General features: G+C 41.2%; 2 protein-coding genes across 2 annotated transcripts; one reads left to right on the forward strand and one right to left on the reverse strand.

Annotated features, from left to right (window-relative positions):
* The first annotated feature begins 1,175 nt into the window (after positions 1-1,175).
* LOC125898527 (heart- and neural crest derivatives-expressed protein 1-like) lies at positions 1,176-5,345 on the forward strand. Its single transcript, XM_049592359.1, has 2 exons — positions 1,176-2,330; positions 3,570-5,345. Exons 1-2 carry the CDS (start codon positions 1,851-1,853, stop codon positions 3,663-3,665), a joined length of 576 nt encoding a protein of 191 aa, XP_049448316.1. The 5' UTR covers positions 1,176-1,850; the 3' UTR covers positions 3,666-5,345.
* An 859-nt stretch (positions 5,346-6,204) lies between these two features.
* On the reverse strand, positions 6,205-14,398 carry sap30l (sap30-like). Its single transcript, XM_049592360.1, has 4 exons — positions 13,644-14,398; positions 11,591-11,713; positions 11,054-11,152; positions 6,205-8,278 (listed from the first exon to the last, which is right to left on the reverse strand). Exons 1-4 carry the CDS (start codon positions 13,827-13,829, stop codon positions 8,150-8,152), a joined length of 537 nt encoding a protein of 178 aa, XP_049448317.1. The 5' UTR covers positions 13,830-14,398; the 3' UTR covers positions 6,205-8,149.
* Between the last annotated feature and the right edge of the window lie 1,076 nt (positions 14,399-15,474).

Here is a 15,474-nt window from a genome sequence, read left to right on the forward strand (position 1 = left end):
TGTATTGCAGGGAATACAGAAATATGACAGAGCTAAAACGGAATTATATCACAAAAACAAACAAGCAAACAAAGAAGCAACTTGAAGTTAAGGAACAGAACATAAAGAAATGCTCTAACATGTTCAATCTGAAACACTATACGCGCACTGAGAAATATTACCTGAAGTTTCCGTGCAGTGTTCTGTACATCCGTGTAAAATAAGGGACATAAAGTTGTGACTGATGATTATTTATTGCAGCAGGGGTGGACGGTGAAATATGCTGCAAACTGCCGTAATGTAAACAGTGCGCAGGCCAGGAGAGCTTTTATGGAATACATGTAACGCTGCCGGACGGTGACACCTCCTGATTTATGGCTGTATTTAGATAAGACGCGGCCGTAAATGGTTTCTAAATAGCGTCAAGGTCATGTAATGTAATGGGATAATGTTTTTAGGCGATGGAGACAAGATGATGTGTATAGTGTGTAAGGAGCTGGGGGGAAATTAATGCGGAGATAAAGCCGCTATTCCTTATAGCGCTAAGGTATGATGACAACAGGCCGCGAACTGTGTCTGTCTCAAAAGGACCAAATAATTTATCAAACTGTTCATTTACACTTCCCAGAGCGCTCTGACACGAACCTTTATCCTCTGTTATTACTGGAGAAGGAGAGACTGATAATACTGTCGAAATTCAGCCAATTAACGCACAAGATCGCCATTACGCGTTTAAGAAAATATGAAAAATCCGAGGAAATCTTAAATAAGCATCAGGCTGAAGGAACTGGAGAGGAAAGCAGACAAATGATTTTATATTTCCAGAGAAAGATTTATGGCGTGACGCAACACATGAAGTGGGATTGAATTTAATTGGATAGATTGTCATGTCGAAAAATATCTGTCTATTATTCAAAAAATAATTTCTTTAATGCAAAATGAGACACTTCATGTATCGATAAGTTTAGCTATCTGAGGCGGGGGTACTAAATCCAAACATATATAAAGTTTTATATCAAGTATGTGGATTAAAAAACGTCGAATAGTCAGATTAAATGTATCTGTATTTTTTCTTTTAATTTCGTGCGCACAAAAACAAAACCCATCGAAATTCCTGATATACTTAATTTTCCTGCATGACAACCCACAAGTTAACAAGTACAATAACATAATTATTTTTGCTTCTGAATTACAAAAATCACACCTAATAAACAGCCGTAGCCAAACAGAGGGTGCGTAAATTCCGTGCGTAAAACCTCCCCAAACCCTCAAAAAACCCTCTTTTAAAACACAACTCGAGACAGTTAACCCCCTTTTTCTCAAGTGTGCAAGTCTGGTAGCCAGCATCTAACTCCAACATGCAGATATTTACTTGTGTAGTGCCGTGAGATTATGGCACCATGGCGCATGTTATTACAAACCTCTCCAGACTCTCCTCCCATCCTGGGCGCTTTCCTCTATTGGCTGCCTCCTTTCCACGCTGACATCCAAATCATATAAACCTGGGGGCCTCACACCTTCACTGGGGTCAAATTTCTTGGGCAAATCAGAGCAGCCTCTCCGGGAAACGGTCGCAAGAAAGATACACAAGAGGATTCCAGCACTTCACCGAAATTTGCTTTCTGGAATTATAAACTTTTTCACGGCCTGTTTCACTTCGGCTGAAGTTACTTTCAGAATGACGACGATGTAAAAGTTGGTGGCTTCGTTTGGCTCGACTCGTTAATGCATTCAGGGGAATACATATCTAAGTGTTGAATGAGTTGTGCTGGCTGCAGATCCCCGAGCAGAGACCGTTGTGGGGCAGCACCGGAGAGAGATCGAGGGCGACGGAAAACACGACAACGACCCCATTTGTTCCCCCGCTCGACATGAACCTCATCGGGGGCTACCAGCATCACCACCACCTGATGCACGAACCCTTCCCGTTCGTGCAGCGGTGTCATCAAGATGCGCCGTACTTCCAAAGCTGGGTGGTGAACCACGGCGAGATGCCCCCGGACTTCCAGATCCAGGCGCCCTACCCGGCCGTGGAGCACGGAGCGCCCGGAGCGACGCACGACGCCCGGCTGGAGGGGCTCCAGGCGGGGATGGGGAAGAGGAGGACGTCGGGGCCAAAGAAAGAGCGAAGGCGGACGGAGAGCATCAACACAGCTTTCGCCGAGCTGAGGGAGTGTATCCCCAACGTCCCCGCGGACACAAAACTGTCTAAAATTAAAACTTTACGCCTGGCGACCAGTTACATCGCCTACCTGATGGACGTCCTGGCCAAAGACACCGGAGAGACGGAGGGCTTTAAGGCCGAAATTAAGAAATTTGAAAACCGGGATCTGAAAAGGAAACGAGAGCCGGTGAGTTACGATTGTTGAAGCCTCTGCAACTTAAAATGCTGCTTAGAATAACTCATAACCAACTCAAAAACACCTCAGTAACTAATTAGTTTAAGTTTGAGTCATTGTAAAAAATAGCTGGAGACCTGAACAGCGAGTGGGAATGGAAAAAATTTAAGGTTAAATTCAAGGACATGCTCTGATCAGACTGCAGCAACCAAAGAGTTTAAAAACAAAACCTAAATATCAAATATTATCCTAAGGTTTACAGTTTTACCTTTTCAGTCTTAATTTTATCTGAATTAAACCACAATTCCCAACGAAAATATATAATAAATAAAGAATATTATTAGCCAAGAGATCCTAAATATGACTGTGGTGTAAAGTGCAGCCAATTATATTTAATGTTTTTGTGTGTGTGTGTGTGTGTGTGTGTGTGTCTTTTATGATCCACTATAACAAGGCTACGTAAACTATACGTACAGCTTTGGAAAACAAAATAATCAACACTTCATAAAAACACATGGTGTTCAGACGATAATATTTTCATATCCACTGAAATAACTTGGTTAGATTTTGATTATTCCTCCTACATATATAATACACACAGATATTACTACTACATCTGCAGCTGCTGATCACCATAATGACAACAGTTACATCCTCATAAATATGTAGTTACATTTTAAAGTTTCATTTCCTCAAAACGTGTAGGTCGACACGGTTTGTGTGCGTAATAATACAATAATGATAATAATAATAATAATGAAAAGAATAAATGTTGCCTGCCTATATTTACTTACAACAAACACAAACACTGTGTTTTCGTAAAATCACAGTAGTTTTTATTTTATTTCACTATATGCGTTCATTATTTAATATTACATATTATAAAATATGCTTGCATTATGTTACATTATTTTGGTTATGTTTGGTCTTATGGTTTGATCAGGTTTTACTTAATGAAAGCCTGTGATGTCATGGCCCTGATTGCGTCATCGAAGCCTCCAGATGTTTGTGTAGGTGACGAAAAACAGCACATATCATATTTTCATATGATTTTCCGGTGTAGACTTCCGGAGGAGCTTCAACCTGTAAAATGAACAGGCTGCAACGTGTGTAAATAAAGCAGGAAGTGTAATGTATAGATATATATATATAAAATGGTAACTCTCGCTAAACTGAGCTGAGCATACTGAGTGTGAGGTCCCTGTGTTTGGGCCGCCCTGCTGATGATCATGTGTGTGTTTGGTGCCACAGACTGACGGCCTGCAGGAGTCTTTAGGAGCCGAGAAGAAGGTGAAGGGCCGGACCGGGTGGCCGCAGCAGGTCTGGGCTCTGGAGCTCAACCAGTGACCCTGCCTCCTCCTCCTCCTCCTCCACCTTTTCTCCTTCCCCCCCTTTAAAAAACCTCCTCAGAGACTCTGGATTCAAATCAGATAAAAACCACTGACTGACTGAACCTAAACACGCCGCTGTGCGCGCGTAATGACGCGCGAAACAGGAGAGAATGAAAGGACAGCATGCAAACAAGGTGGGAGGGAAACATCCCGATGGACACCGCGTCGATCCTCTTCTTCTTCTCTCCTGGTGTGGTGTTTAACTCGACACACGAGTCTGACTGTAGGTGTGTGATATTTGTGGTATTTCTGCCTTTTGATGTTTCCACCCCTGCAGTACTGTAGACCAGATGTTGCCACAGTGTCAAAAACATCTGTCTCCCCCCCAAAAATGTGTTTTGATCTGGTGTGGAGTGGTAGTGGTGTTTCCACATCTGATGGCGCTGGAGCGGAAAATAATAAATAAATTATAACAAATGACGAGTGGAGTAAATGTAGAGTATGTTGTGGTCTGTGAGGAGCGCCACTGGAGAGGTGCAGAAAAATCAAATATGAAAAATTAATACCTTTTTACGCTTCTGGTTATTCTTTCTGCCCGGGATTTTTCTTTTTGTTGCGTAAATTATGCCAAATCACAGTCACACGAGCTGCACAGCAGAATTATTAAACATCAATTTTCAGTGTGAGTTAGGCCTAACAGAAGATGGCAGGTGTTAAATGATATTTGTCCAACCGGAAGTCAGTTATGACACTCAAATATATTTAGAAACTGACATTTTTTTTTAAATTTATTTTTTATTTTTATTTTACCGTGTGCTGTCACCTTGTTGTTAATCCGTTGCCACGGGGTTATGAAATTATCACGAATATGTTTTGCATAAATCGTGGTATATATTTTTATTTTATTTCATTCACAGGATCTAAAAGATTTTAGAGTTTGTAAATTTTCAGCTGCAAAAACTTTACAAAAAAAAATACATCAAATGCATGGCAACGTCATGTAAAATCAGAACTTAATAATTAAATAATTAAAACATTAATGCATTACCAGACAGTCTTCTTTGTGATGTCATATCATGTAAAAACGAAAATGATATAAAATAAAAACGAATCCAGTAATAATTTCTGTCCCGGAAGCCGAGGCCAGAGGAAACACATTTTTGAGGGGAAACGTTTTTATTTTTATTTTTTATTTTTTGTCACTTTTTCATTGCTGAATATGGCGCAGTCAGAATATTTAAAATATTATTAACCCATTATTCTCGGTCAGATATGGTACTAAAGAAAAAAAGCTCAGATGGAGTCCGTTGTTGATGTTTCTTGTAGAAAATTATTGAATTTACTGAATCTACCTCAAAATTAATGTCACTGTGCGCTCTGAGACTGAGACACCGAATGTTCCGTTAACGCACAGCTCTCACTCCGACATGTTAAACACTAAAAGTAAAAAAGGATTAAAGGTTTATGACTGTGCGGAATGTTTTTGGAAATATACATTGGATGTGAAGTTATATATAGTTCCGTAAATAAATGAATTATTTTACGTCACTCCAGCTGTAGTGAAAGTGTTTCTTTATTTTATTTAACGGTCAGGGAATTAATGTCTTATTAAGGAGACATTGATCCCTAATAATAAGGCGATGTTATTTTATTGTTTTTTCTTTTTACTTATTTATGTGGCAAGAAACGATTATAATCACTGGAGAAAAAATAAAATAAAATCAAGAGTAACATGATTTAATAGCCTAATAATTTTTTTTAAAACTTTACTTCTTTTTTTTGTATTTTAGAAATACACGTTTAAATTTCTAACTTTACCAAACTTTTATATTAAAGTTGAGTTTAAAATCAATGTAAAATGCCTGTTATTGTCTAATTTTCCAATAGTCCAGTTCTCCTGGGTGGCCTACTGTTTATGGAATTCATAACTGGTTTATGAGTCACATCATAATTGACCACAGCTTTTATTATATACATAAAATAAAATAAAATAAAAATCCTCATTAAAAATATCTAATCCTCCTGTGGCGATTAGTCATATGTGCATCTCATTCAGTAAATGGATGGCCAACAATTGCAAAACTCTAATTGGTTTAAAGGCACCAATTAGAGCTCCAATGTTCTGCTGGTCTGCGTGACGTTTGCACACTTTAGATTTTTATTTTTGTTGGTGATGAAGAATTATTAAAAAAAATGCCCCAAAAATAAAGTTTGCCAGCTGTGTAAAAAAAAGCCATCTTACTCTTAGAAAATATTTGACTGCTGCTGTCTTTATGATTTTGTTTTTTCCTCTGAAAGTCTCCAGGTGGTGTAACATCCACTTCTGTCCTGCAATTAGTAAGAACGCCTACAGTGACACCTAGTGGTGGATGGCTGTTACTGAAACTACACAGCATGACGAAACGACAATCTCCTCCCCTGGCTGCATTTCTCTTTGACTCTCTACATCCTTATCTTTAACAGTTACAGATTTTATTTTCATGATATACACGTGTGAAAACTGGTGAGAACAACCAAACAATCTGAACGAACAGAGACGAGACTCTTGCTTCTGTCTGTACAATACATTTATTAATATTAGGAGCAATAAGCAGCCATATTTAAATATGTTTTTTTAATCTAATACAACAATTAGGTTAATGAGGCATGGCCTATATGTTAATAAAGTTGGGTGTTATCTACATGACGCTAACAAACCTACAAGCAAAACTGAAAATATAAACAGACAGACACAAAAAAAAGAACCCTGTTGAAAGTAGACGAACTCAGTGTGGTGGACAAACTTAAATACGATGTGTGACAGAGGATGCAGGACCCCCCCAAAAAACTGTGTGTACAATCTATGCAGTCACCAACATAAACAACAAATCACAGAGGTGGAGTTTGAGAAGATGCGAAACAAATAGTTGTCCGTTGGAGGTTTCAGCAGTGTGTTTAGGATTTAAATTAACGTGTAGGTTTTCTGCAGTGTCGTATATCAGCTGTTTCAGCTGTCGCTGGGAGGCTACCTGCCAAAAGGGCTACTGGTCATTTCCCATCATGGCTTGTGGCTTATTTGTATACACATATAAGCCCTGATCAGACAGATGGTGACATTCTTCAATTCGGTTTTCTTATTCATTTCACAAGTGAGTTCTTTACTAAACAAATGAAATAATTTAAGAAGTCAAGATGGTCATAAAGTCATGAAACAATTCAAACAATTCAGTTGTGATGGGAGATTTAGATTTAGATTTGTGTTGGACCTGAATGGCTGGCTGATACTGAACAAAAGGCATAAATTAATTCGATTATGAGATGAGAAAAACAACCTATTAACCCAGCCTCTTAAAATACATCCAGGTATGTAAAGACGTTGTCCACTATAAACACTGCTCTTAAATATTAAAATGACGCTAATAATTAATCTTACACCCCTATCACACTCACGCACACACACATACACACACAAGTTCCACTTCAGGTGGAAAAAAAATGGAGAAATCTAAATCATATATGCACACAGACACAACTTTATACAACTTAAGGCTGAACTAAAGAGAATGATAGAAAACTGGGCTACAAAAAAAAAAAAAAAGCTACCAACACCTGCGATGCACAGAGAAAATTAAACAGCATGTGTGTGTTCATACGTACATAAAACAGCTAGCGAGAAGGAGAAGAGTGGGTCATAGCCAAATGCTACATCATTCACCACCACCTGTCTTTAAACGCATCACGTCCAGTTGGAAAAGGGTGACGAAAAAAATGACGTAGGGACTGAGATCAGCTTGTTCTAGAATATTTTAAACATTATTGAGTTTTGTGTGAATTTGGTGCCACTAAAACTGACCCTGAGCCCTGATATGCTGGGTGTAACTTTAGCAAAGGCAGCGCCCCCTCCCAACCAGTCATTCATTCATTATTAAAAATAAAAAAACAACCCCACTCAGCATCATTCAGTTCCAACAAGCTTTCCTGTTTGGCACAAGCGTTTCTCTTGGTGAACGTGTTAACAGTCAACTCGGCAAAGAAAAAAATACCCCTCGTTTTTTTTTTACTCTTAAGGCAGCTATTGTACATTGCATTCAACCAACTGCAGATCGGACGCTGTTCTTTTGTACATATAGACAGTTTACATTACAGCATAACGACGTAAAAACCCTGCGGAGTGAGTCCTGGTCCACGACAGTCTTTAGAGACCTGGTTTTTGCGGAGGATAGGAAGAGGAAATGACCATCGTGACGACATGCGCGAAGACAGTTTTTATGTGAAGAGGGTATACTGAGCTAAAGATAACTCATCCCACCCTGAATTCTCCTCCGTTTCAGAGACACGTCCTCTAAGGACAACAAGAGTTTGTATTGTGGTCTTACAGAGGAGTGGGACGGTGGCAGGGCTGCAGGAGGAGCTGGTTTTGGTTGCTGCTGCTGTTAGTGGTGTCCAGGTTTTTTGTGGAAAGCTGTGGAGAATTGTTGGTTTAGTCTGGAGCTACTGCTGCTGTGGTGGTCGCTGCGGAGTTTAGTCCAGCGGTTTGCCGCCGTCTCCTTTCTGGTCCAAGCGGCTCTTGCTGCTCTTCACCATGTAAATAAAGTAGGTCAGCGTCTCCTTCTCATTCACCTGGATATTCCTGAAGTGACGACTCACCGTCTGCAGAGGAGGAAAAGGAGGTTAAAGGAACATAAACATTTCTTATGTTCATCTGCATAGCATTTATATTCAAGAATTGTCTGGTGTTCAGGGTCCAGCCTCCCATGTGATCAAATTCACGTTCGTGTTCACACACACACACCATTGAGAGCTTCTCAGCACCGGCTCTCCAAGGTGTTGAAGAGGGTGCTGAATACACTTGTAACTTTGTATGCTGTGCTACAACACGTTTAATGTTGCGCACCGCTTTATTGAAGGTTGATGAGTATTATGACTTCTCCTGACCCTGCTCTCTTATCTACCAGCCAGTTATCAAACACACAAAATAGTAGGTTAATGTAACTTTTTTTTTTTTTTTTTTTTTACAATTTTCAAATGCTTAATGATGGATTTTTTACCACTTCTTTAACTGCAGCTGACAGTTTGGATGATATCAAGGTACTAGAATACCATATATTGGGGTATTTAGAAATCCCTGAGGTATGATTCTCAATGCTGTCAAAAATACAGACACTCCTCTTTCTATTAAACTGATTCGGAGATGCTGTATTGAGGCGATGTATTGTATGAGGTTCAGTGTGAGTTCAGTCTCTAATAGTGGAACAGGCAGCTGAGCTACAAAGATAGCAACGCTGAGCGGTGGGGATAACATTACACTAAGTAAAAAAGAAGAATGCCTCTGCCCCTGTTTGGGAGTATCGCCACATAAAACTTTCTTTCAAGATACCTTCTTCCAACTACCAAAGTAGTTCATTAGCCACAACAATTCATCTCCATTCAGCCCAAAGATGTGTTGGTATCCACCACTGCAACAAGTGCCATTGGGTCCTCCAACAAGAAGGGCGCTTTCTTCCTATCTATTCATTATTCTATGGGCCGTAGGTATTTGGGCTAACTGCATATTAGACACACAGGAGTGCAGGTTAGACAATGACTTCCATCACCAGCAGCTCAGGTCTTACATTTTTGTAAATACAATACCATCACATACTGTACAGCGCGGCTCAGGTCGCATTTTCCTGACTGAACCGACCCAAGTCAGTTATAACCCGACCCAGACAGCCTTTCTGATTTTTAAGTCTGAACCCGACTCGAGCCCGACACAGTTTGTTCCCCGAAATTACCATCAAAGGGCTGCTGTTACACGCAGTCAAACATGCCGCACGCACAGCACACACAAAACCAACTGCTTCGTTATCACCTGCATTGACTACTAAATCGAAATGCCTCCATACTGCCAATTTCCCTGTATGGATTTAGTCAGTTTTAAACTTTCCTGATAGCACGTTTTGTCTAGGGTACATTTTCATTAGTTCAGTCTGAATATTTACCAGCCCCTGCCTGAAATGTTACTACTGGCCTGTGTTGTGTTCAGGCGTTGTCATGTCAATAACAAATTCCAGCACTTGAATAGAGCACAGCACAACACAGCAGCATGTCAAGCAGACCGAACCCGAACCGAACCTGAGCAAAATTTCTGATTTGTTACTTGAGTCCGGCCTGACCCGTCAGGCTCAGGTTGGGTATCCACACTCTAATATACTGCATACCCATATCAGGGCGGTATGAAAAAAAAAAGATCTCATCCAAGACATAACTAATATGATCAGTGTGCACAGCTAAACTGAGAACTACTAAAATCTTTGATGATACTAACAGATGGGTATTTCCCATTGGGAGACATTTAATTAGCTGAAGCCTAACCACTGGTTGTTTGAATTTTTAAAAACACCCTCAAAGAGAAGAAAACAAACATCCTCTATGCAGCCTCTCACTGCTCTGCTCTGTGGCCACTGATTCTCCTGAATGCGGCTGAACATGGGGACAGCTGTAACTGGTTGTGGGCTGTTGACTGGTGCTTTATTAATGATGTGGGAGGGTCATTAATAGGAGGGCCTGAACCTGACTAAAAGCCTGGGGAAACATTCAACTTACAGCCCAGTCTTATTCATTAATTCGCACTGTTAGTGCGACAGCCGAGTCATGTCCGACCCCACCCCCCCGTCGCAGGCTGACTGAGAGCGCTGCATACAGGAGGTATTTGTAAGGATGAGGGCCGAGCCAGCTGCATGAAGTCCACCTGTCCATTTGGCAAATTAGTCTAACAATCTCTCCATGACCAATTACTGTGGAATAGGAACTGCAACACTACGTATATCACAGTAAATGAGTAATATGGAGCCGAGGGTTGAGAAGAAAGAGGCTGGGTACGCCTAATGAGGGCGGCTCAATGGCCTCCAATGTTACACAATATGAACAACAAGCCTGGTTATTCCAAAGAAATCATTTAAAAAGAGGAGCTTCCTCCCAGGATGCTACTTGTAAGTTGTGAAATTACATTTCTGTAATTCTTAAAAGCACTGATGTTAAGTTTTTAACAAAATAAACTGATAACAGAGGCTAAACATTTGTGCAGAGTCAATATCTACAGTAATACATCTCTAAAAACATTAATCAAGATATACTCCTGGCGCCCGTCCCCAAAGCAGTGACAATCTGCTGATTGTTTTATGGTTTGTTTATTTCAATTTACCATTAAATTAAACAGCAAATTAACTTTTTAGAAACAAGGAACTGCACCAGAGAAGCCAAATTTAAATCCTGTTCCACCTAGTGAAAATGCAGGTACAGTTCCTGAGTTGGCATTGGGCTAATTCGCAGGACTGACGTGGTTTCATGGTCAGGGAAGGAACACAACATCGCCCTGTACAGTGCAAAGTACATGACACCAAACATGCAGTGGACTACATCTCCACATTCATTCAGTTCTTCTACCTCTGCCAGCTGGGCCTTATTGAGTCCAGGCCTGGTCTGCAGCTTGTAGTGTCGCTTGTAGCGTCTCAATGTGTTCACCTGCAGCTGGAAAAGGTCGACCTGACGACACAACAGAGACGGGGATGCAGTCAGTCAGTGAATTATAAGAGATAGTAACTTTCCAACCCGCCTCCATCTTGGACAAATTTCCATCATTTGCTTTAGACTCCCAGAGGCTTCTGCCTCTTTTTCTGCTTTTAAAGGAGATGAAACTTTAATGATCTCCACTGAGAAATCGGGTCATTGCAGCAACAAACACTCGAAGCACACACGCACAACTGAGCACAGGATAAATATACATTTCTTAAAGAGTAATGATATTTAAGCAAGCGTATTCTTACAACAATTCCACAATGAGTTGGTTATTTAGGGTTTCGAATACGCTGTCATGTTTTCGTTTGTTTTTCCGCAAATCAAACGGAAGTGCTTCTTTTTCTGTTGTGCATCAACTGTCACGTCTGTGTTGAACACTGTGAGTCACATTTCAGTCCACATTACCTCAGGAACCTCCACATCATGATCTGGGGACTCTCCTCCGTCATCACTGGTCTTCCTCTTCCTCTTGTTGCGGACGCTCTGGATGAAGTTCTTGTGGAAGTCGCAGATATAAAGGTGTCTCACCTATAAAGATATTAATGAGTATTAAAAAGAGTCGCATATCATGTACAAAACCTGTTTAGTTTAGCAGCCGCACAGAATCAGTCTAAGCTCATAGCAATACTCAGTGGAAGACTAGGCTGACATGAAATTCATCAATACCAGTCTCAATATGATACCAAACTTTCTGTACTGACACCAAAACAATACTTTTTAGAAAACACCTTACTTGGAGGAACAGTAGTGTTTAATGTCATCTTAACACAAACAGCTGTACAAGAACACTGCACAAGCTGTTGAAGCTATGGCTAAAAAAGGAAGCATCTAATTAAAGAACATGCACACAAGACCTAGGTACCTAACTGATTTTAATAACTAATGCTACAGAAACATTTTGGTCATAAAATAGTATGAGAATCGACGTTCAGCTCCAACTACAGGTTGTTTGTACTGTCAAGAACTGAACAACTGAAACTTCATTTCATGTGCATGTACTGTGTCAGCTGAAAATGCACTATTAATTCTGTCGCCCTCTGAACTCATGTGCATCGATTCCTCTGGGCCACAACATGTGACTTGTCACATGACCCTCATTGCCTTTAAAAACATCTGGGCAAACAGCAGAACACACTAAAGTCAACTGTGCTCATTCCTCTGGCTGCACTGTTTGGGTCACAGGATGCTTCCTATAAATCTTAGAGCGGATAAATACAACGAATAAAGTGAGGCAGAGTGGCTCACAGAATTCATTACACATCCCTGCATTTGTGTACAACCCTGCTGTGTGCTAGGGGACCTGGGGCACTATTGAGTTGAAGGACCCCACTGACCCCTGTGGCTCCTTAAACTGTTGGTGCATTGTGTATGTATCCTGTTGCCTTAAGCACTCACTAGATACAGGGCAAGCATGAGCTTACACATACCAGGAACACACTGCAAAGCCCCCAGGTTTGCTTTGTGGTGAGTTTAAGATAAATTTACTTAAGGAAATGCAACATGTGAGTATAATACAACCTTAAATAAAGATACTGGAGCTAGATTATTTTCATTGAATCATTTGTGTTGCTCTGAATGTTGCTGAGGTGTGTATTTGTCAAAAAAAAAAGTCAAAGGGCAGCACTGGAAACAAACTCACTAAGCTATAAATGCTGTGATGTGCAGCACTGATATAATATGTAGGCCTAAAGTCTAGTCTAAATAAAGACATAAAAACAAGAGCTGTGGAACTGTTTGGGCTTTGAAGTGCTGACAGCTTGACAACTATGTTGTGGCTCAAATGACCACACAGGGAAGTTAAGGGCACCGAGGCACTGAGGGTTTGGGGCCTTGGGACAGCCTTGATCATAAGTCTAGCTCGATAGGTTTCTCCCATTGTCTCCTGGCAAGGCATATAAAACATTTATTGGCGTTCTGTAGGCCACTGCACACACTGTGCACAACATAAGTGACATTTAAAGACACAGCATGTGATAGGAAAGCAGTGAGACAAAATGCAAACTAAAGACAGTGTTATGGTTTAGATGTGGTACTAATATGTGAATCTCCAGGTATTTCAACTAACATGACTGCTGGTAGTTTGTGCTTCTTTGAATCAAGCTATGTTACTGTAACTGGACTGAGGTGAAGCAGCACAGTTTGCTTCCCTACAGCCATTTTATGACGAGCAGCGGAGGCGTGGTGGAGGAAACTGTTGTAATACGCTGTAACTTGTTGTGAACAGGATCCTGCTGTCCTGCACGTCGCCCAGGTAGCTCGAACAGCTAACATTAGCCTGACATTTAAACGGCGTGAGAACAAATAAAGTTACAGATGACGCCACCATTCGCCATTTACAGCAACAGGAAATCTACGAATATGCTCTTTTGTTTGTTTTCGTCAACTTACGGTGGCCGGCTGGGAGCTAGCTGACTTTGAGCGTCAAAACAGAATAACATGATCACATATCTGCACTTACGCTCTTGTCAATGTCCAGTTTGAGCTTCTTCTGGGATATGCTCTTCTGGATCCTCTTGCTGAAGGAGGCGTTTCCAGCTGACCGGCCGCAGCGCTCACCGTCCTCGATCAGACAGCAGCTCTGTCCATAAAACGGCGGAGCCGGCGGTCCGTCGTGGCTGTCCTCCTCTGTGCTGAACCCATTCATTCTGTACTGTTGTTTTGCTCTGTGTGCAACAGCCCAGCAAATTAAAAAACAGTAGATAAAACAGCGCTAGCCTGGCTTCCAAGTCTCTTGTTCACGCGCTGCCCTTTTGTGAAAGACAATCCGGTGGCGTTAACGTTAGCTAGCTAGCTCGGCTAAGTGGCTACTTCGAGAGCTAACAGCCCCTGTTGTTTATCTGTAACTGTGCCGACCTATGCTAAAACGTTACACTCTCTGGTTGAAGACATATCCCAGCAGATATCCGCCAGATACACACAACAACACAGCTGCAGCTAACGTTAGCTTGCCCCGGTGCTAGCAAGACCGCAAGGTGGCTGAGCTGCCGCTAACGAAGAAATTCCTATGGTGGGACCGTCGCTGTTCTTCCCTGTAACCACCCGTTACTTTCCCGTAAGACTCACATATGACGTAAATCTCAGACGACTCGGAGTTAAAAGGCGACGACCGGCTACAGCGAATGAAATAACTTTAAAGAAATCACGCATTTATCAGACTGCAGCTCAACAATCGCGGTACTCTTTCAGAACACCTCGTACAATGGACATGCTCCGTCTCCGTGGCGGAAGTTCCAATCCAGGGCGACGATTGGTCAATTTTGTATAAAGGCGGGACTAGTGTGCAAATGGTGCTATTCCATTGGCTGTCAAGAACGTCTGTCTTTTCGCGGCTCTTCCTGTAACATTCGGCGTCATGTTTTCTACTATGAATAGAGTTTTAAAGGTGGCGTCACCGCCAGTGGAAGGGGGTTTCAACCACACAGCAGAATAGCGATAGTAAATTTTCATCAGCTTTTGTAAGAAATGAGTTACAAGGCATTTTGGCAGCTCGAATGCGTGATACACGGATCTAAATGCACTTGCATGAACGGGCGTTCACAAAGTCGGAAACTGCACTGTGAGGTCGGGTCTTCGGACGAGACTGGTGACACAATATTGTGAATAAGTATTTGTTACAGTTGGTCGTTTACCACCGTAAAGACTCATACGTAAATTGAATAACCTGAGTGAATTGGTTTGTATTGTTCCTGCCTGATATTGATAAACAGTAGGCCTACTCAACATGAATGAGCACAGATCTGTTGACATCGCCATGGTGTTATTCCATCGTAAACCACACGGGGGAGACAGAGGCTCACACATGAGTATAAAGCAGGGGACGCTGACAATAAAATTCCTTCACATACTGTGTCGTGCACAGCCTCATGTCAGACAAACTTTGCTTTGTATTGCTTTGTATGTCAGCATTTTTAGTTAGAGCACAAGTATTGAATTTATGATTTCATCTCTGTGATCTAAAGTTGGACTCCCATGAAGTGTGGAGTCTTGCGGGACAGATAAAACAACAACAAAAAACATGGTTAAAATCAAAGCAGTAAAGGCCGATACATTCTGACTTTTAGTTCAGACTTGTATGGATCAAGCTTCAAAACAATGAGTTCTACTATTCCAACAATGCACTTCAATAGGATGTTAATTCATTAATTATGTGCACTACTTAATTTGGTATTATCATCCCCTGTATAGGTATTTTCTGATATATTATATTGTATAGGCAGTAACAGAACATACCTTCCCTGTCTGGTAAATGCCCTCATCTTTCCAACTTCACACCCCCAGTTCAAAATGGA

This window comes from Epinephelus fuscoguttatus, linkage group LG12 (assembly GCF_011397635.1).
Source record: "Epinephelus fuscoguttatus linkage group LG12, E.fuscoguttatus.final_Chr_v1".
Taxonomy (NCBI): Eukaryota; Metazoa; Chordata; class Actinopteri; order Perciformes; family Serranidae; genus Epinephelus; species Epinephelus fuscoguttatus.